Source organism: Acipenser ruthenus, chromosome 29 (assembly GCF_902713425.1).
Source record: "Acipenser ruthenus chromosome 29, fAciRut3.2 maternal haplotype, whole genome shotgun sequence".
Classification (NCBI taxonomy): Eukaryota; Metazoa; Chordata; class Actinopteri; order Acipenseriformes; family Acipenseridae; genus Acipenser; species Acipenser ruthenus.
Genome location: NC_081217.1, coordinates 20,703,636 through 20,725,841, shown reverse-complemented (window position 1 = coordinate 20,725,841; position 22,206 = coordinate 20,703,636). Strand labels below are relative to the sequence as shown.

The following is a 22,206-nucleotide window of genomic DNA, read 5'->3' as shown; positions in this document are numbered from 1 at the left end:
AGCCGTTGTTCCTGACAGGCAGGTTTGATAGATGTGAATGCGGTTTGTCCAAACAGCTCCAGACTTCCTGTTCTGGAACGGCATGACAGACAGCAGCGACTCAGCCAAGGCAAGCATGCAGCTGCAGAGTCTTTAGAAACACCAGCCAGCCAGACCGGCACTCTGGAAGCTGACTTCAAAAGAACTGATAGCTTAGTAATGTTTTTACTCCTTTTAGCATCCTTATCCCTGCTCCCTGTGCTTGTTTTTATTTCTACAAAATGCAGTCGCTTCAGGTTTCAGATTTATTTGAATTGCCCCTTCATTTTTTATAGTGTCTGTGTAACAGGGAGGAGGCTGTGTGTGAAACGGCGACCCCTCCCACCACAAGCGAGCATCTTAACCACTGTGCAAAACAGCCAGGGTCGTCTCTTGTGGTTTTAGCGCGTTTAACCTGACTTCATCTTACCAACAGGAGACAGTATCTGTAAAGGCAGTGTATCACACAACAGCAACCATCCTTATTATTATTATTATTATTGCAATTACTCAAACACTGTTTTCATGATTTTAAAAACATGACACATATTTTTGATAAGTGCGTGTTCAGGTGCTGCTCATCAGTGCGAGGTGCCATAGACACATAAAAATTAGACTAGATGAGCCAAAGTGTCTTTCTAGACGGAAGAGCCAGCGCCATCTGGTGACCGTCCACTTGTATTTATTTTTCCTGTCGTTATTCTGACAACACGCAACATTTCTCTAGATAGTGACGGTCTTTGTGTGTTTTAAGACACTTTGGTAGATCTAGCCTACGTTCCACATGTCTGTGGCAGGCATCTCCAACTGAAGGGCAGCTTCTGAACTGTTTCAGTGCAGCGTTTAAAACAGAAAAATGTCAAGCTGGAGGAAAGCGTCACTGGTTTGCCTAACACTGCCCAGAGGACAAAGAGAGAGCGCTTCAGAGTGCAAGTGGTTTAAACACCTCTGCAGCTGATCTCCAAAATGAAAGAGAAGATTACACACTTACACAGACAAAATCACACCGAGACCAACAGATGCGATTGCGTGCGTGCGTGTGGTGTAGCTTTTTGCATTATTGCTGAGAACTCTTAATTAGTCATCCACTTCCTTTCCATCGTTTGAAATGCACCAATCAGCAGCCCCGGAAACAGTTCGTGGTGAAACTGTTACAAAAACCTTTTCAAGCCAGATCTTGCGTCTGTAAGCGTGCACAGTGACACCTGCTGGTTAAACACCTTCATGACAGGCAGAGAGATGCCAGTTCAGTTGATGCACGCACTTTCTTTTTTTTTGCCTGCAGAGAACTTCAGAAAACAAATATGCAAACATCCGAGATCAATACAGAGCGGGGCTCTTCCGGTACCCTGTTAGTACTTCCGAGAATGGATACGCGCTGCTTTTAAATGGACAGTCGGCAAGGATTTAAATCCACGTCCACACACACCCTTTCACATTTATGCTCCAAGTTGCACCTTGACCTGAGATCAGCGAATGCTCAACTTTTGATTGTCTCTAGAAATCATTTAAAATTCGCGATTCCTGTTCAAAAATACGTGGGTTGTATTGCTAGAATTGAACCGTGGCTGTGAAACTAAAGGAGGCTTACGAATGGGTGTATTATCTGTACATCGTTTCAAATACATACAGCGCCCTTTAAATTAAGATATTGACGCGCAATAAGATCCAACGTAACCTCCCCTCCCCTCACGACGTCACGCCGTACGTGCGCGTCACCTCTGACAGCGACAGCGGAGATCCTGACAGGGAGGCAGCGGGCAGAGGAAAACAAAACTTCAGGATGGAAGTTTGTTCTGAATTCAAACAGGACGCATAAAATATACACACGAGTCCGTCTGTGGTAAAAAATAAACACCGGACACAGCCACGCAAAGAGAACGGCGACGTGAATCTCTTTCACAGCAGCCGGGGGACGGGGAAGAGAAAGCGAGTCGGAGGAGTGCTTTAAAAAAGTGAAAAGATGAACCGCGTTCTCCCGGAGCGCCGGTGTTTGTGATTCCCAAGAAAAAGAACAAGGAGCGAAAATTACTCCCCAAGTAACCAGAGAACGAGGTAAGGAGAACTGGCCTTAAAAAGAGACCTGTCAAGTCATGAGATCCCTGACACACTCGCAGAGACGAACATGGTTTGTTTTGTACTCTGTGTGTGTACAGAAAACGCGATCAGGTGTTCTTCTAAGAAGGGCCGTCTAGTCTGTAAACTGAATTGTCAGATATCTTAAAAAAACAAAACAAACAGAAACCCAGAGTGTCTTTGGCTTTGTCTGGGTGCGGTGGGGTCGTTTTTTTGAGAGGGAGGGAGCATGGATAATTCATTTGAAAAGCTGTCCTTTTCGAGGACGCGCGGCTTTTAACTGAGTCCTCTTGTCTTGAAAAACAAAAGCAAATGCGTCGTGTAATCGGCAAACGCGAAGTTGAATGGCGTTATTTCAGAAATTGTTTTTCTAGCAGCCTTCTCGGATCCTGTTCAGCGGTTACTATAATATGTGTGTCTCCATAGACTAGCTAGTATGTTTTGAGGGAGATCTGGAGAGTCTAATTCAGCGGTTGTAAAACGATAAAACGAAAGTAGGGTAGGAACAGATCAAACACACTTTGGCCCATAAAATGCTACAGGTGATAATATAATCGCTGTCACGCTAAAACAGTGTTATAAATAACACACACCGAGGGAATTGTGGGGGTCTAACTGCTATGATAAGTCACGGTATCTTATTAAAAGCGTCTTGCTTTATAAACTGTATCCCAAAGTCAATCTCCACGCGTGTCCCTTTAGCGAGGGGATGACTTTGTTTACATTGTAAGGGAATGTGCTGACCACGGCATTGTCCTGATTCAGAGTATAGCCTGTCAGCTGACCATAGTGACATTTACACGGACCATTTCCTGGAACTAAATGGTCTCAATTCTTTACATCTCAGCGTGAGCTCCTGTGCACGCAACAGAGATCGTTGCGGTATTTACTAGGTGACTCACTGTCATTTACAACAGTGAGACACAGTGGAAACTTTATTGGGTAATTCTTTTTAGTATTAACTCTAAGACAATCTGGAATGGGAGTAGATGCATGCTTGGAAATAGATTCAGTAAAAAACGCACAGGAAATGATTAAAGCAATTCCAATGTAGGTGTCAGACTCGAGGTTTGCAAACTGTTTTGTTTTGGATACTGGTTGAATGAAGGTGGGTCTCGACAAATGTTTCTGCTACTTAGCTATATACACAAAATCACAAACAAAATAACTGTGATACTGGCTAACGGTTCCCCTTAAGGGGCCCTTTAGTTTCCTGTTGAGAAATTCTTCCATAACCAGGGATGGAAATAAGACTCCCACAGCATAGCGGTTTGATACATTCCTGTTTTTACTAGGAGTTTAATAAGACACACCTGAACTTGTTACCGATACACTGTGACTAATCAAGCTTGTATTAAATCCTGGAATGGTTGAAACTGTAATGCAATAGGAGTCTTATTTCCATCCCTGCATAACCAATGAGTTTTGTGTTGTAAGATCGAAGACAGATTCTCCAAGAAAGTGGCCACATCCACAGGTAATATCAAGCTCAGTTGACATATCGCTCCAGAGAGACACCCACTTTGTACAGTACACATTGTAAAGCCCTGACTGCCCAGCCTCAAGCAAGGATGCCATGCTCACTGCTTCAGACTGTCTGCCCTTGAAGATCTGCCGAGCGTTTCGACATGTCTACCAAGAACCTGTTGTGCTTGTTCCAGGAATGTACTTCATTGTGCAGTATGTCTCTACAGGGTAAGAGTTGAGTAAGCTTATTGCGTGTGTGTGTGTGTGTGTGTGGGGTGGGATATATTAGTCTCCTCATGTCGTCAGAATTTAAAAAACCAGGATGTTCTCTCATTTTCAGCGAGGTGCTGCCAGGGCAAGTGACAGCACGTTCCAAATAACAAAAGCAGGGTAGAGAAGCCAATGCAGCGTTGAGTTTGTAACACAGACAAAAAAAACAGGACTAGCCTTGTGATAATTTGTGCTTTCCAAATTAATCTTAAGCCCCTTTCACACTGGCCTGCCCGGGTCTGAGTTCACAAGCACACCCTATTAACAGATAGCAGATAGCTGGACATAGATACTAATGGTAAAACCCAGTGGTTGGCTTGTGTCGCACTTCCAAAACTCTCCATCCCAGTCCTTCTCTGATTGCTGTCCTGACAGACTTCAGAGCCTTTTAGTATTCCTCGTGCTAAACGTTCTCGAGTAATGAAGAATGGGGCTTTTGTATTTCCAGGGATTTCTGCATGGCTATTGTGATCAGGCTGTGGGACTAGGGGGCAGTGGTTCAGCTGAGAGACTGGGAGACAGTGTAGCCTAGTGGTTAGAGGTGAGGGACTGGGAGAGAGAGTGACAGTAGCAGTGGCTTAAAAAGAGCACAGAGCAATCCTGTATTGAGATGATAATGCAGAGATATAAATAAGCCTCCCATAAGCTGTTCCTGGCTTGACACTTTACAGTCAATAATAAAACCTGTCAGCCTCTTGGAGTTCGCATTCCTGAAGAGAAAGAGACCCGACAGCCAGACCGTTTGTCCTGAGCCTTGTTAAAGAACTCTCCCCTTCTTCACCTCTCCCTCACACAGCGTCAGTGTAGCTGAACTGGAATGTGTGCGACGTTACCTTTCAATGCACAGCTCCCACTAACCAGATATGAGAGTCTCTGCGGAGCTACTGAAATAATGACCTTGCAGACAGAAAGTTGATACAGAAGGTTCAGAGTGAGGGAGCTTTTGTTCAACATTACGGACCTGAAAGTGTGTCTGGCTGGCCATTCCCTACTGCTTTCCAAGTTGTTTCTTACTGGAGAAGATTTTTGTAGGTTTCTCCTTCAGCTCAGGACACATGTCCCTAATTAGCAAACCGTGCATTAGGCAAACCGGGAAAGCTCGGGTCTTTTTTGAGATCCCACCATCCGCGATCGACTGACACTTTCTTGGTGTGTAAGGTCCTAACCACACACGCTGCCCAGTTGATGGTGCAATGCCCAGCCGAAGACTTTTACCCTTGTTCTGCATGGTGTTATATAGAGCAAGTCTGCCATTGGCTGGTGCGGAGGTGGGGCTTGCCTGTCTTCACAGTGTTCCATCAAAGAGCCTTGAAATATCATTTTAACTGGAAAAGCCTCCTTCTGCAGAGTGGCTCTGATGTGCTGTCAGGGAAAGGAGTCTGAAAACACTTGGTCTCTTGTTAGGAACTGTACTGGTTTAAAAAAAAAACATGGAAAAATTAAGTGAATAAAAAAAACAAACTGGTAGTTTCCTATGTTTCTGGAACGCATAATTAACAAGCATGAAAAGACGTGTTTAAGGCAGCCGTTTACACAGACTTTCCTAGTGCCCTACCGACTGAGTTGCCCCAAGATGGCAAAGAAGTCTGGTCAGTTTAATTCTTTATTATCATACCATTAACCCAAGCCATTGACCAAGATGGTAACTGCAAGCAGTTCTATTCCGTTAGTTACAAAAAGTGGCAATTTTCTTACAAAACCAAATAGTCTACTGTGGATGTAGCCGGGTCACTTATTCATAAAACATAAGTGTCACCTTTACACCTGAATCATCTCTTCTGCCGTAATGTTCACATGTTAACAAAAAAAGGTTTTGGATCACAGAGTTGATTTGCTGATTAAACGTCTGAAGTTTTGAGGTTTGAGTCTCGTCTCTCACCTCTGTCTAAATACCACAGCAGGACCTGTGAAGTGAATGCAGTTACAGTGGTGCGTGTTCAGATCGATTCTGGATATGTGATTTCAATACCACAGCATGTCTGCACAGCTTCCTGTATACTAAGCAGTCAGATGACTTGAACCTTTGTGACCCTGAACGCTCAAATACATTCCCAGGCTCTATCGCTTTCACTATGCAATCCATTTCCACTTTCAGGAACTTTGCTGACAGAGTCAAACTTCCTTCTTTGCTTTCTATTGTCTTTCCTCAAGTTGAACGCAGGCCACTTTCGCAACAAGCAAACCAAAAAAAAGACATCTTCACTTCAGTTTGCAGCTTTATTTACAACAGTTCAATAAACGCGCCTGCCTTTTAATTGTGTCATTCATTCAAACATGAAGCGTGGCCATATTTAGTTACCTGCACTTCATCATTTAAGTTTGAAACGTGTGTTAATGCTTCTGAACAAAGTCAAATAAGTGCAGTCAAACTTTTTGTGTAACACAGCATGCTAATTTAGATCAAGTCCTGTGTAAGATAGTGCTGACGCTGCAGATCTGCAGCCTTTCTCTAATGTTAACTGCTGTTATTCAGCCCCGTTCTCAACAGAAGACAGTCTTACTGCTCCCCCCCCCCTGCTTAATTTCTATTGACCAACGTGGTGTACTTTTGTAGCATCTAGATCTTTTGGCTTGTGGCTTGGTGAAAGGACACATTGAATTGAGTATTGCAATCAGATTGAAAAACAGGCTGCTGGGTTTGTTTGGTTTTTGGAAACGGCGTCCTCTCTTCAGTGTCCTACAGCCAGCGACCCCCTTCACACCCCCTCCATTCTCTAAACAGTTTGTACACAGTTATGAAACCGGTCCTTGAGTTCAGCTGGTGGATTAAACTGGGGGGGCGGATGGTTGTTTTGTTGTTTGCTCTGGGAAATGAATAAAGTCTTTTTGGTTCTTTTTAATCTTCGCAAAGCCGGAGATTTCCAAAGATTTGTAAAAGTTTCGTGCTGTAAAATGCAGCCGGATGTTTTAAAGGGGCACCTCCCTGCTTTGAGCTCCGTGCGCATGCTGGTACAACACCCTGCTTCCCAGTCCCCTTCTGTATCCGCTAGGCCACGTTGCCAGTGCTAACCACCAGGTAGCGCTGCCTACCTCCCAGTTCTTTAGCTGCAGTACAACCGCAGACTCCTGACCAATACAAATCACAGTTCTTCCTGACCGTCCCTGTGACTGAGAGTTTAGAGGCGTTGTAGAGCCAGCTTTGCACGCCCCAAGGACTTGTGATTTGTATAGAGTTCCTCGCAGCTGAAGAAGGGAATGTGGGAAGGTTGAACTTGATAGCTGATACTGTACTGTGTGTCAATAGACACAACCAGACAGTCAGTCCTTGGCTGTCAACGGGTGTCCTTGGTAAGTCAGTCCTGCACACAGTGTAGAGCATGCATACTCACACAGTGTAGAGCATGCATACTCGCACAGTGTAGAGCATGCATACTCGCACAGTGTAGAGCATGCATACTCGCACAGTGTAGAGCATGCATACTCGCACAGTGTAGAGCATGCATACTCGCACAGTGTAGAGCATGCATACTCGCACAGTGTAGAGCATGCATACACGCACACGCTTTCGAAGTCTGCCATGCAGGCGCCTAGAAACTCTTCATCACCTATAATTATAGGAGTGAGACCTAATAAAACATTTTTTAAAACTATATGAACATAATCAACATTTTATTTAACATCATGTAATCAAAGAAACTACAAAGTGATATTGCAATAGTCTACCGGAAGCCATAGTAGTAATACAGTATTTCATGTTAGATTTCGAAATGCCACATTTTCCATTTTTGCCAGTTTTCCGTTTTTAAGTGTATGTAAAACTACAAAGCGGTGTGTAATTCAGTATGTTAGCGTAACATTATTCAGCAGGTTTCATTCGACTGTATGAAGCAAAATTTGTTAATTCTATAGGGGGATGAAAAACTTTTGGCCATAGCTGTATATGGACTTCACCAGGGTAAAAAATAAACTAAATGGTCTACAGAAAAATGGGACTTCAGGGATGCAAATAAGATTCTCGTTGCATACAGTGTGATCCATGAGTTTAATAAGTGTTACCTATACACAGTGGCTAATCAAGCTTGTATTAAAACCTGGAATGGGTGAAACTGCTATGCAATAGGAGTCTTATTTCCATCCCTGGACTTCCAAGACAGGTGTTCAGCGAAAGTTTTTGCTCTGAAAAAGTGTCCCTGCTAGCATCTCTGTACTGAGGTGCTTCCAGCGATGTGCTCTGATTGATTGGCCCTGTTGTGTTTCTTTGGCAGGGAGGAGATTGAAGCGCTATGAAGACGGCCGGTCAGTGATAGCGAGAGGACGCGCTGCCATGGAACGGCTGCAGGACGGAGTTTCGGGAATCGGCACTAAGGATCGGGGGTTAGGGTTCGAGCCTCAGCCAGGAGGAGGAGGAGGAGGAGGAGGAGGAGGAGGAGAAGTGGTTGCGCTCCAGGAGATCCACCTCAATAACGGGGAGTCACTGCCCTGGAATGGGGAGTCCACAGTGGCAGGCAGCCCTGAGAAAACATTGCTCACTACTGGAGCCGGGCTGGAGGAGGGCGCAATACAAGGAGAGGTTTATATCCAGGAGGGAGGCGGGACCGAGGTTGTCTGCGACGAGACAGTGTTGGAGATCTATACCCTGGAGGTAGCAGAAACACCTGACGTTATTTCACAAGATGCAGGATCTGAGCCCAGCTCTGACGGGACAGTGCATGCAGAGATCAGCGGGTCTCCACACCGGACAGCCAATGGGACAGCTTGGGAACTGAGCCCAGGGCTGGAGGAGGACGGGTCAGAACCCAACAACAATAACTACGGAACCACAGAACCAGAGAGCCCGGCGCCGTCCAGCAGCTACACAGGTAGCCAGAACTAGAATGTACATAATAGAATGGCCTATTCCGATTAGGGAAAGGGTGTCATAGAAATCTTTTGTTTCTCTGGTTGTGTTTTGTGTTGCTAAAGACGTTGCTGCCGCTTTCTGTTACCGAATCAATTCACGTGTTGTAATTCCAACTTCGTACACACGTCATAGTCCAGCATCGACAGGGCCTTGTGACCTGCAAGTCAGCTACCAGAAACATTACATAAGCGTCAGAGCTGCTGAGTGGCGTGTATATAAATAGTATAAATAGGAGATCAGTGTGGCCGTGCCTGCTTTCCCATGTGCAGTTCCAGTGTAAAGGCAGCGGTAGTGACCAGCAGCTCTCTCCTCTCTCCAGATCTGTCTCAGACCTCGTCTCCGTCGCTGTGTGATCAGCTGAAGCTGGGCCGCGAGGAGCCGCCTGGCCCCGGGCTCAACGTTGAGTGTCGGATCTGCGGGGACAAGGCCTCCGGTTTCCACTATGGGGTGCACGCCTGCGAGGGCTGCAAGGTACCGCTTTCTATTCGAGGGGCGAGGGGGGGGGGGGGGCTCGCGTTTTAAAGGGAATGGGATCTTTCCTGGAGTACAGTGCTATCTGCAAATTCCCTGCTGCGGAAAAAAAAGAAACGCACAATTCATCAAAGTAACGCTTTTAAACTAATGGGAACTTTTCCTTCTTCTTTCTTCAAGTAGACAGCTGTAAGATTTCCAGTGCCCACGTTATCAGACAAATGAAGGTCATGACTGTACCACCATATAACTGGCTTCACTTTCTAACGCAGCCCTGTATTGGAGTTACTAATGCATTTTGGAGATTGAGGGCTTTCTTAGCATTAATCTTGGACTGTCGAATGTTAACTTAGGTAAGGCAGTGCTAGATTAGTGCTAATCAGTGTCGTTGGAGGGGACAGTAGTACAGCAGGTATAATAAGCTGAATGTTTTCCTGCCCTGTCTTTTATTGAATCCGCTGTAACCCCGTGCCTCCCTGGTGCAATTCTGTGTTCAGGGTTTTTTCCGGCGGACGATTCGTATGAAGCTGGAGTACGAGCGCTGCGAGCGGACCTGTAAGATCCAGAAGAAGAGCCGCAACAAGTGCCAGTACTGCCGCTTCCAGAAGTGCCTCGCGCTGGGCATGTCCCACGACGGTCAGTCTCAGCTGCTTTACAATCGGAGCCACCTGCTTGTGTTGTGACGTCGCTGACCTTCCCGTTTTTTATCTCCGTAGCGATCCGGTACGGCCGCATGCCGGAAGCAGAAAAGAGGAAGCTGGTGGCCGGACTGCTGGCTGGGGAAACGAGCGTCCAGAACCCGGGGGGCTCGGACCTCAAGTCACTGGCCAAACACGTCTACAACGCCTACCTGAAGAACCTGAACATGACCAAGAAGAAAGCGCGCAGCATCCTGACCGGCAGGACCAGCACCAACCCGGTACCAGCACCACTACTACCAGCACTGCATTGCAAACAGGCTTCCTTTAGCAGCTTTAGTCTTTCTAAAAAACATACCCCTCTGAATAAAGACTTAAATAAGGTCCTATGCACTCAGAGAGCATGATGCGCTTGGGTGTTTTAAGGTGTAGTGAGTTCCTTGTTGTATTCAGGAGCCCAGCCAGGCATGGAGTTATGGGGCTTATTGATGGGGCTTGTTTTTTAACTTCAGTCTGCATGTGTGACGCCATTTGAAATCCATAGTGAAGTCCGTGATGTATTTCCGTGTCCCGTTCCTCTCCGCAGCCCTTTGTGGTCCACGACATGGACACGCTGTGGCAGGCTGAGAACGGGGTGGTGTGGAACCAGCTGATCCACGGGGCGCCCCCCACCAAGGAGATCGGGGTGCACGTGTTCTACCGCTGCCAGTGCACCACGGTGGAGACGGTGAGAGAGCTCACTGAGTTTGCCAAGAGCATCCCGGGCTTCGTGGGGCTCTACCTCAACGACCAGGTAACTGCGGCTGACACCCCAACTCTGTACTGTTTAAATGCATTGACAAAGCAAGGGACCACCTTCAGCAAAGAGCATGTCTAAACTCTGCATTGTCGTGTAATATATAGTCTTAATTCGTTCAGAAAATGGTTGCCTTTTCCCAGTTATAACTTGTCAAATTTAGATGAAAAGACAGCTGAAGCAGTGTGACATCTCATATTTCGTTTGTATCCAAGTTGTTTTGGGATTGACTTGTTCATACCCTGCTGGGATAAACCAGATTTATTTCTTTTTGCAGCATTTGACAGCACCTGGATTTCATTAAGAGAGAATCCAGGTTGATTCCCCTGTGCTGTAAAATACAGTAGAGGATTCAGGCTAAATGGCTTTGTCTTTGTGTGCAGTTACTTTATTGTTGAAGGAGTGTCTGACGTAACATGTTTCCACAGGTGACGCTGCTCAAGTACGGCGTGCACGAGGCCATCTTCTGCATGCTGCCCTCCCTCATGAACAAGGATGGGCTGCTGGTGGCCAATGGCAAGGGCTTCGTGACGAGGGAGTTCCTGCGCAGCCTGCGCCGGCCGTTCAACGAGATCATGGAGCCCAAGTTCGAGTTCGCCGTTAAGTTCAACGCGCTGGAGCTCGACGACAGCGACCTGGCTCTCTTCGTGGCTGCCATCATCCTCTGTGGCGGTGAGCTGGGGCCTGGGCTGGGCTGATTCAGGGCAAGCTCGTCCTGAACCCATTGATGTTGGGCAGGTTCGATATAGTGGTTGAGATAGACGCGAGGGAGAATGAGGGTCACCATGTCTCGGGGAGCTCTACCTGTAAGCTGTTTATTAAGAATAAAATATTGTGAGGCCAAATGTAAGCACAGTAGCAATTGATGTGTCAGTAAGTTTCCTTTACTGATAACAATACTCAAACATTACACACGTACTGCTTAAACATGATCATTAGGTGCAGTAATGTGGCGCCTAGTTAGAAACAGAAAGTAAGTAGTGATCTCTGGGAGTAGCATCAAACCCAGAGATGCATTTAAATATGCTTGTTAACCCTTCGCTGTCCTTGTTCCTGCAGACCGACCTGGCCTGATGAATGTGAGGCAGGTGGAGGAGATCCAGGATAACATCTTGCAGGCTCTTAACCTGCACCTGCAGGCTCACCACCCCGACTCGCTGTACCTCTTCCCCAAGCTGCTGCAGAAGATGGCCGACCTGCGACAGCTAGTGACTGAGAACGCACAGCTCGTTCAGAAAATCAAAAAGACAGAGTCCGAGACCTCACTACACCCGCTCCTGCAGGAGATCTACAAAGATATGTACTAGAAGAGCAAACAGAAGACAATCACAAACACAAATATAGAAGTGTGTGTATATATATATATATAATATATAATATATAATATATAATATATAATATATATATATATATATATATATATATATATATGTATGGATACAGCCGTTACATTGAAACATCCCAAACCGTCAAACAGCAAGTAAGAGGTGCAGATTCACTGCTGCTGCGACAGAATACTTTTATAATTATTATTATTATTATTATTATTATTATTATTATATTATTATTGTTATTATTATTTTTTAACCAATAGGGTTTAGGCGTTAAATTGAGTCCAATCTAGCACAGCAAAAGTGTCCTGATGTCCTCCAAGCTAAACAAAACAAAATGCTGTGGGGTAGTTTGGGCATTTCAGTCATTTCAGGCCTGGTTTTAATACATCTAGAAATGTGTTCTTAAAGGTTTTGAAGATTATTAGCAAGGAGAGTTTATTACAGTATCTGTGTAAAGCTCCTGCTGCCCTGTAATTATAAGGTCATTATAATGCCTTCATTACATGGCTGTATCCCTATAGTTCAACATTCTCTATAAAAGAACTCCCTTTATAACACGTATATAGATGCATTTATCACTGTTTGGGACTATGTAATGGTACATGAATGCGCCAGGATTGATACCTGCCCCATTAGACGGTGGAACCCCTCTCTATCGCAGCCTCTGAATTTAAGGGGGCTCCCTCTGTTCCGCCACAACTCCAAATGGAAAGAGACTGGCGGAGAGTGGTTGGTAATGGCAAGTCGGTCTTTATGAAGAACTTACTGTAACGGGCTCTGTCGGTCCATTCCAACCAGATCCTTAATGACTTCAGAATTGCATACCTAGGTTCTATTAAATAAGGAGTGCCCTGCTTGGAGCAGGGCTCAGGAATGCTCAGTTGAATATTAAGAACATGATTGGAACAAGGTCCTGTGTTGGAATGGATTGATAAAGAGTTTTTCTGTCCGGTTTCTCTTATGACAGGCTGAACGGTCCACCCCCTCAGCACTGGTGCAAGACGGTTTAGAAGCACAGATACTGCGGTTTAGTCCGAGTTTACTTCTGAGTCATTGGTTTACTGTTTTTTTGTTTTTTTTTGTATTTAGTTGTTTTCAGCACAGGGTGTTTGGAAGTGGGTTCTCAAAGGCCAAAGAATTGGTCTCCTTTCAAGGCCGTCTGGGGCTGCCGTGCACTAGGGACCTGGGATCAAGCCGTGGCATTTCAGAGGACTTGTGTGTAGGAAATGAGCACACACCTGTGATTGTGTTACGTTTCCATTTGCATTCCCACTCTGCTCCTGCCTTTAGGTCTTCCGGATCAGCTTTGCGTTTGCTGGTTTCTTCCCCTCTCCAGAAGCCCTCGCTCGCTTCTTCCAATGAACAGTGCAGCCTAGTGGAAACCGGGGTACCGAATTTCTGAAAACATGAGGAACAAAAAAGTTCCAATAAACTGTAACGAAGCTTAAGACAGATTATGAACTGACAAGACAGTAGAATAACATTTAGGTTTGTAAATTGTTAAAGAAAGTGATATTTATACAGTCCTTGCTGATCAGCAGGCTAAATATGTCATGCATCTGTGCTTAGCCAATGACTTTGAACCAGGACGAAACCTCAAATTCAGTATCTGACCAAAGTTACTGAAACAGAACCTCAGCATGTCTAAACGGATGCATAACACAGTTTTGTTTTAATGCCAAACTATAATGAGATAAGACAGAGCTAAGAAGTAGCAGTATTACATCTGCTGTCTCTGACACTACCTGGCAGTGTTTTTTCATTTGAGGTAAAAGGAAAATTGAACAGGGGAAAAATAAAGTAAGACTGACTAACTAACTAACTAAGCCCAGATCATTGGCAATCAAGGGCAGTCAGGTGACACACGTGTGTCGTGAATTGTCAAAATGTATTACTTTTTTTAGTTTTTTGTTTTAACACTGCAATGTACAAAGAAACTACTGCATATGGCAGGAAGAACAAAGTTACAATCAATTCATTGGTAAAACTTTACTGCTTTACTCCCTTAAATGTTACCTCTACATTTCTGCTACCCTGGCCCAGATTTATGACAAAATAACATAGTCATGTTGTATTGTTTTAAATACACAGATTTGTCTTAAATATACAGTAAGTATATTTAATGGTATGCTATTTTTGTATGTGTAGTAAATAACAATGTAGGTTTGTGTTACAGTCTGTAGCAAGTTTACTGTGTGCATGTGTGTGCAGGGGAGAATACCTAGCTAGACGTGTGTTATAAAGTACATACAAACGAAGCAGAATTCCTGCTTCGCTAGCAGTACTGATTACAACACTGAGCCTTGTAGCATGCACGGTCCAAGGGGTAACTAAACTAGCACGAGAAAGCATCTACTGAAAGTCAACTGCATGAAGATAATCGACTCTTGAGGGATTCACAGAGTTTCACTTCGGCTGCTGGATTGAATATATGTATTATTATTATTATCAGGGACGCTGCTTACAATGTGTCTGTGGAAACCGGATCTTGTCTAATAAAGGAGCACTGTGCATGGAAAATGTGTAACCACATTGATACATGTAGAAACCTTTTTATGCCTGTGTAGACAATGGGTTTTATGATGCTGTTACTATCAAGCTCTGTTGTAACCCCTGCTCACAGCAGCCGCAGTACAATGTCAAAGGATACCTTCTGTAGTGGTAGCTGCACACTGTACTACACAGGCCAGCTGAGGTAAAGAGAAGGGAAGCAGTTGGGTGAATTAGAATCGTGGAGAAGCACTGTGTTAGCACAGGTCTGGCTTTGAGCAAGGACTGAGTGTGGAACAGTAATATAGTCCTATGCTGAACAAGATTGCTGCAGCACTGTGCAGTTTCCACTCTCTTTGCATTGTACTTGGTGCCATGCAATGTGATATCAAACATCCTCCTTGCATGCATTCATATTATCCTAAAATATTAGTTTTCCCCCATGGAAATTGAATTTGCAGAATGTTACTCCTCATCCCTCTAGAATGAAAAGGCCGTGGACAGTTGGAAGAAATTGGCTTCTCGTTCCTTTTCCTCGGTTGATGCATAAAATTGCAGCTGGTTTTCTGTACTGTCTTCCTATGTCTACTTTTTGCACCCACAGAGTCGTAGATGGATTTAAGACTCCACCTCCAACAGCTGGTGCCATTCCAGGTTTTGCTGTGCATCATGGGAGAGCTTTGAGCTTGTTACCTGTATAATGTGGCAAATTTGACTCAATGGAGTGGATCAGACTGCTATGCAATGGGAGTCTTATTTCCATCCACGAGTGAATAAGACACTGAAACTAGTAACGGTTTTAAAAAAATATACATTTAGCATGCTACAGTAACCTGACCAATAGAGAGACAGGCTTCCATGGGCAATCATTAGAACAGTCATCCCATTTATTTTACAAATGAAACTGCAATGTGAGCCTTCTTCATGTGAGAGCGGGTGATGAAGAGAAAGGACAGTGTAGGAGATCTCAGAATCAGTACCACGCTTTGAAACTGCTCTTGTGGTTTGCTTTTCTTTTTTTTAATAATAATGATTATAATAATGTAAATATGAAGTGTTAATTGAGCAAATGTACACACTCCATAAAACTGAGAACTAGATATTTTAATTAAAAAATCAACCTGAATTTTATCATGGGTCAGACTGTCTTCATTTTAATGAGTATCAAATGTGTTGTATTTGCTGATCTGCATGTATGAACAGTAAGTTGTTTTAACTATTAAATAGGCTTCATTTTGGATAATTTGATTATATGTCTTTTTAAAAATATATATATGTATTGTTTGTTAGCCATCCCATTGCCAGTATGAAAACTATCAGCTTTCTACCTGTACAAAATGAACTATAATATATTTAGATTTTAACTGGTGTGCCAATGGCCAGACCATACTACATCTTGGAAGTTCGATTGTTCCGCCAACAAAACTACCAGGTTCTAATTGGCCGAGGTATTTTTTGGCAGTACCATGCTATTGGCCAGCCAACAGGAAAAAGGTTAACTCTCCCCTCCCAGTATGACAATATATATAGCATTGTATTGGGGAAGCTCTTTGTCAGTAACGAGTACAACATGGAAGCCAGGCTAGGAGTTACAGCGCAAACCCGGGGTCTGGAAGCTAGCAGTGGCGTCCTATGCAGGTACGGCAAAGGGAATTAATGCAGTGCTGGTGTTTTCTCGTGGTTGTGGCTCTTTAGGCTCCGTCTGCAACGCTAAATACCGTCCATTATGCCTTGGCTTCTGTCCTACATATACTTGTCAAACCCTTCACTCAGTGTGGGCTCAAGATACTGGGAAAAGGTGAATTTTCAGTGTAGTTTCACAAACTTTACATACTTTTCTGAGATTGTTTATGGGTAAAAACTAGCTTTTAAAGTTGGCGTGTATTTGTTTTACAGTTGTATTTTTAATTCGATAGCGTTTAAACATATTTTTTGTAATAAGTGTTTTAACATTCTGTAATCCTGCATTAGATAATTGCAGTGTAGCTTTCTATGCAAAGACGGGTCTTTGCAAAAAAATAACTGAACGTTGCTCTCACGGAATGTTTGAATCTGTGTTTTTGCGGGTGTGCTCGCGATACTACGCTTTGTTTTGGTGTCTCGGTTCAAGCTTCTCATTGGTGGGAAGTTTTCCGAGCAGTGACGTGAGGCGGCCTGCTCCTCGTCGGCCCGGGCAGTCTGTTTGTTTGGTCAGTCAGACAACCCACCGCCTGCCAGGGGATAAGAATGGAGCGAGCAAGCGTTGGCAACGGAACCAACAACAAACGGGTTTCCAATACAGACAGAATTCCCTGCAGGTACCGGAGTTTTAAAAAGTAAAATTACCCCGAAGTAAACGCATTAGACGCTCGTTCCTGTCATGTTTACGTTACTGGGAACATGTTCGCTAGCTGCTTATCGTAGTTGGAAAGGAAGTTGGTGTTTACATCCGCAGCCTTGCAAAGCGACGTTGTTTTTGTTATGATTTTTTTTAATTTTCGCTTTGACCTCGTCCCGACGTGAGCACTGACTTTAATTAAACGTGTGTAAGCGGACGCCTTGTCGCAGTTTCTTTTGTAAGTGTAATTTTAAACGTGTTTTGTAATTTATCCGTCTCGTTAGTTCGAACGTGTTTATTTTGAAAGTTTCCTGGAATGCAGTGTTATTACGAGCCTTCGTTATTTTTTGCGTAAGGAATGTGTTTCCCGGGCCCAATTTAAGTTTCCCTCTGCTTCAGCATGCTTTCGCTTTAATATTGCGTAGGATTTTCCATTTGGTAACTTAAATATTCAGTTTAATAACCAGTTTCAATTCTACCACAAATTCCGTTTGTCTCTGCATTCCATTTATGTTTTTTACAACCCATGTTTTTACATTCTACTTGTTTTAATTTGTAGTCAGCATTATTTGTTTATTTAGCAGACGCCTTTATCCAACATGCAACACGTATTTAAAAAAAAAAAATTTGCAATGTAGCCTCACTGGCTTAAATTGATCTGCCTATTTGTCCTGAATCTCAACCTCATAACTGCGTCTCTTTACAAACTGTCTCAAAGTACACAAGCTGAACTTCTTTATATGAATACAGTACTTTTTTACTTTCTCTTTAGTGAGAGATTGACTGACTTCTGCATTGACCCACACTGAAACTTGAGTAAGCAGTACATCACACGTGTTCCCTCTGGTCTGGGTAACACGTTTGAAGCTACCGCTGGCTATATATTCACTCTCCCCAGGCACTTCATCCATGGGACATGTAGATTGGGCCAGAGCTGTCACTTCTCTCACCAGTTGCCGGTGTGGAAATCCTCCCAGATCTGCAAATACTTCCAGAAAGGCCGCTGCTGGTATGGAGACCGCTGCAGGTTTGTACCTTTCACTTCGCTACAAGAGCTTGTGACGTGGCTCTTTTTAAATGTCGCTTCTGTAAAGAGAATGAATTGCACGAGTGTGCATGCGTTGAAGATCAATTTTACAATGTTAATGTAGTGTTCTGGGTTTCCCCACAACTCGCCCCTTACCCAAGGAATCTAGCGCTTCAGATGTTTAATACATTTGGATGACCTGTCGGTGGATTTGAAACCCTGTTTGATGCACCTCATTGCAGAAAACAATTGTTCCCATCATTGTGGGACACCGTGAAGGGTTCAAACGTTTATTTCCGGTAGGTACCAACACGTCCTCCAGGCCGATGGTGGCTATTTGGGCAGCAGACGGGGCTCTGCGCCTGCCCTCGTGCCCCCCTGGGGCGGCAGTGCGTTCCCGAACCGCCGTGGCTCGGAGCCGTCTGTCCACCAGGCCCACGGGGGTTACGCCGGGAGTCGACGGGGGTCCGAACCTGCCGTTACGAGCCTGGCCAGCCTCCAGAGGAACTTTGAGCGCCTGAGCACAGAGTTTGAAGAGGATGAGGAAAATCACGCGGCTACTGAGTTCAGACCGATGAGGCAGCAAGCGGGTGAGAATACTGTGGCCATGAGGATTTAATTCCAGATGCGATTATCAACATGGCAAAGTCTCTGGGGTTCATGTGGGTGTAGCAGCATGGACTGGCCATGTATTGAAGCCCACGTTCTTCATGCCTGGATTGCAGTAGTGCTTTTGATTTGGGGAGACATAACTTGTAAGCATGCTTCAGTAATCGTTTGCCTTTATGGGGGAAGTAGCAGGTCTATCTCTTGAGCAGTACCATACAGAAACATCTTGATGCTTGGATCTGAACACCAAGAATAATTCACCGAGTTACAATGCAGGAAAGACTGACCTCTTTTGCTGTGTGGTAACTTTCCTTTTTGCAGAACCAGTAACTGCACATGCAGCACAACAGACTCCAAACACCCCCTCTCTGTGCCGGATAGGTTCCATGTCCAGCTCTGCTTCGGCCCCTTGCCTCCAGATTGGTGCAATAAATGTTCTAGAATGTGCCAGCAAGTTGGGTTCTCATGAGCGACATGGTCTACCCAAGGTATGAATCCAGCCTGAAGTTCAGCAGCTTGGGCAAGAAGTGTTATACTCTCCTGTATAGGTGGTCTCTCTACACACTTTACAAGGTATCCTTGGTCCTCTCTACCAGGCATCTTCCAGCCAACAAGAGGCAGCTCAGAGCAGCTCCACAGACTCCCGGGACATGGCTCGGGGTACTGATGCGGGGGCGTCTGCCTCGGATGCCTACGAGAGGAGTAAGGATGTGATGTGTGGGATCTGCATGGACAAGGTGTATGAGAAACCAGCCCCGGAGGATCGCCGCTTCGGAATCCTGCCCAACTGCAGCCACCCCTTCTGTTTGGGCTGCATCGTCACCTGGAGGAAAACCAAGGACTTCCAGGACGAGGTCATCAAGTGAGTACCAGCCCCTGTCGAGGGGTGGCACTGATCCGCGCTTGCAAACCGCCGTTCACAAGCTTTTATTTGTGCCTCTGCATGCATCGTTGAAACCTGTTGTCTCCACTAAATCTTTCTTTAGGTCGTGCCCTCAGTGCAGAGTGAAGTCCACTTTCTACATTCCAAACAAATACTGGGTTAGTGACCCTGCCCAGAAGCACACCCTGGTTGCCAAATTTAAAGAAAGGACCAGGTAAGTCTCAAACTGTAACTGTTGCAAATGTGCATATTGGCTGTGTAAATACTTTGCTGTATATGGGGGGGGGGTATATATATTCTGTCGGATTCTTAACTGGACGTATAGACAAATGTATCCTATTTACTGAGCTATGGCTTTCTTGAACGCAAGCGGACAGGGATCTGCTGGTGCATCTGTCTGACGGTATGTCTAGAGAATCTTATGAAATAGTCGTGTGTGTTTTTTTGTATGTATGATGGAGCCGGTCTTTGCATATATAATGTATTGATTACTGTGGCATAGGAATGTCTCCTAACATACTAGTATAACAGCTAACGATAAACTTTCATTTCAGCAAAATAAAGTGCAAGTTTTACATGCGGCATGGATGCTGTCCCTTCAGATCGGAGTGCATCTACCTGCACGAGCTGCCTCAAGGGCACAGGCACCTGAGAAGGAGGCGATCCGCAGCCTTAGTAAGGAAACTAATGAATAACCAGTGCCAGGGGTTTAAGACTTGCAGCTTTGATAAATACAGCATGTCTAGTTTAATTCTGTTACGTTAGATGTCTTGCTGTCATCTCAATACACCATGAACAGTCATGGGAATGCTATGGTGATTCAGTCTCCTCCTCCTCCCCTCTTGGGGGCTGTCCTCCTTTGTGGAATAAACCCCACTACTCCCTGAATGAATGGGGTATCCTCTATTTACTGTGTCTTGTCAGCACGGTTCTAACACACGTTTTAATGAGCCCAGTGTTTGTTAAACTGAAGTTCGCTCACTGTGTTTGTGTGTGTCTCTGTTGCCAGCCTCGTCGCCGCAGCTCCACAGAAGTGTCTGACAGTGAGGGTTTCCACATCATGCAGTATGCGGTCGCCCTGGCCTTGCTGCACGACGACGATGATGTGCTGGACGACCACTTCAGCCACCGCCGCTTCTTCGAGATCTTCCTAAACGACTCCTACTTGGACTCGGACTGATCCCCGGGGGGTGACGTCTTGCACGATGGTTCACCCTGCTGCCCATCACAAAGAGGCTTGACTGCCTCAAACCACTGTGCTTGTAGCAGGAACCAGTTTGGTTGTGTGTCCTTGTTTAGGAGTCTTCTATAGACATGTTTTAAGTATGTCAGTAGCTTCTGCAGGGATCTCAAGTGTTCACTTTCTTAAGCCTTGCTGGTTCCACTTCATATTCCAGGACCATTGCATTCCCACAGTGGGAAAGCTGTTATGAATAGATTTAATCTGGGGTAGTTTTGAATGAACCATACTCTTGCAAATTGTAGCCTTGGCTGATTTCCATCTTTTATTTTTGCTCCTACGTTTTGTAAGACGTGGCAACCAAAGTTTCCAAATTCAGTTTCTTGCCTTCTGTTGGCATCGTCTCTCCTCCTGTCTTTTGTTTCTTTTACTTTGTTATACTTCAGGGTGTACACTGTGGATCCAAGCAGATTTCTTTCCTGGTATATAATTGCCTTCCACATTCCAGCACAGAGAGCAGTGTTGTACTAGGAAGCTTCAGTAACGTCTGGAGCATGGTCTACAACGTGTGTTCCAAACGCAAGTCTACAAGCAAAGAAACCGAAGATGGAGGTAAATGGACTTCAGACCCTCGGTTAGCACTCCTTGAACAATCCATGTTACTGACTTCAGTTTTAATTGGCAGTATCCCATTTGGGGGTGTGTTTAATTTTTTTGTGAGCACAGTTTGCTGTTGTACAGTTGTGTTGCACCAGCAGGTAAAGTTTGCTTTCTCTGATCTGCAGCCATATAGGCTACTAGCCTCTATTTGGGTCATATGCAATACATTCCAGGACAGTTAGTCGTACTATCCTCCCATTCATTTCAACCAGTATTGTATAGAAAGTTCAGCTGTTGGGTGTATTTGTTTTTTCTCTAAGGGCTGGTGAGGGAGTATATGCTAATGCCTTCTACAATAGGCACACATGAAGTCACATCCGCTGCTACACAGCAGCGTGTTCAAGATTACTGTTGCCAAATAGTTTTGTCTTGCACTGTTTAAATATCTTTGCAGCCTGGTAACCTGCATACACTTTTATAGAATATGGATTTCACACTTCAGATTCCAGTGCGGACACGAATATAAGAATTATTTTTATTATTTTTTATAAACCTGGCTGTCTAGTCATTTTGAGTTTGTAAGAATACTGGATCTTTTTGTAACTCTTTCTTTTGGAGGGAGACCTCTTGTAATGCTGTGATGAAATGTTTGGGAGATGTTGTGTATTTGTCAAATGAATACTGTGGGTGTCTGGCAGATTTAAAGAAGTAAGCTCTAATGCAATGCATTGACAATGCCTGCTCTGCCTTGCCCAACAGTACAGCTAGAGAATGGTCTTGCTGACTTGCCCAATGCTGGTGGCGTTCCTGTCCAGTGTTCTGACATTCTTGTGTTTATACCCCTCTCTCTGTATTAAGCAGTGTTCTTAAAGCAGGCATTTTTTAAAAGGATGTGTCGTATGTAGAATCTGTTCAATGCAGTGCTGTAATGTCAGGCTTAGTCTACAGACTGAGGGGTATTGGTGTGTGTATACTAAATGCATTTTATATATTCCTCGCATGTGAAGAAAGGAAAAAAAAAATTAAATAAAAGGTGTTTCACAACTTTCCATTGTCTCTGTATTTAAATCTCTGCTGTCGCTTGCTCCCCCTCCCAAGCCAGACTATTGCATCTCCATGCAGTTTAAAATTGCTTCATGTGGTTCTGGGGTTGGCAGACAGCCATTTACAATACAAGTCCACAGCTGTGT

The 22,206-nt window shown here is 44.6% G+C and overlaps 2 protein-coding genes across 3 annotated transcripts; both read left to right on the top strand.

The window, feature by feature from the left end:
* The first annotated feature begins 1,242 nt into the window (after positions 1–1,242).
* LOC117964477 (peroxisome proliferator-activated receptor delta-like) lies at positions 1,243–15,531 on the top strand. Its single transcript, XM_034908036.2, has 8 exons — positions 1,243–2,073; positions 8,037–8,630; positions 8,991–9,142; positions 9,640–9,778; positions 9,859–10,061; positions 10,367–10,573; positions 11,005–11,248; positions 11,636–15,531. The coding sequence occupies exons 2-8, from the start codon at positions 8,096–8,098 to the stop codon at positions 11,881–11,883; spliced, it is 1,728 nt and encodes a 575-aa protein (XP_034763927.2). The 5' UTR covers positions 1,243–2,073; positions 8,037–8,095; the 3' UTR covers positions 11,884–15,531.
* Positions 15,532–15,900: 369 nt separating this feature from the next.
* LOC117964379 (probable E3 ubiquitin-protein ligase makorin-1) lies at positions 15,901–22,065 on the top strand. 2 transcript variants are annotated; one of them, XM_059003888.1, is made up of 8 exons: positions 15,901–16,038; positions 17,616–17,744; positions 18,048–18,334; positions 18,675–18,841; positions 18,950–19,215; positions 19,340–19,450; positions 19,791–19,911; positions 20,246–22,065. In XM_059003888.1, the coding sequence occupies exons 1-8, from the start codon at positions 15,971–15,973 to the stop codon at positions 20,414–20,416; spliced, it is 1,320 nt and encodes a 439-aa protein (XP_058859871.1). In that variant the 5' UTR covers positions 15,901–15,970; the 3' UTR covers positions 20,417–22,065. The 2 variants fall into 2 exon arrangements, with proteins under 2 accessions (XP_058859871.1, XP_034763583.2); XM_034907692.2 differs by lacking the exon at positions 15,901–16,038 and adding an exon at positions 16,542–16,697.
* Positions 22,066–22,206: the final 141 nt, after the last annotated feature.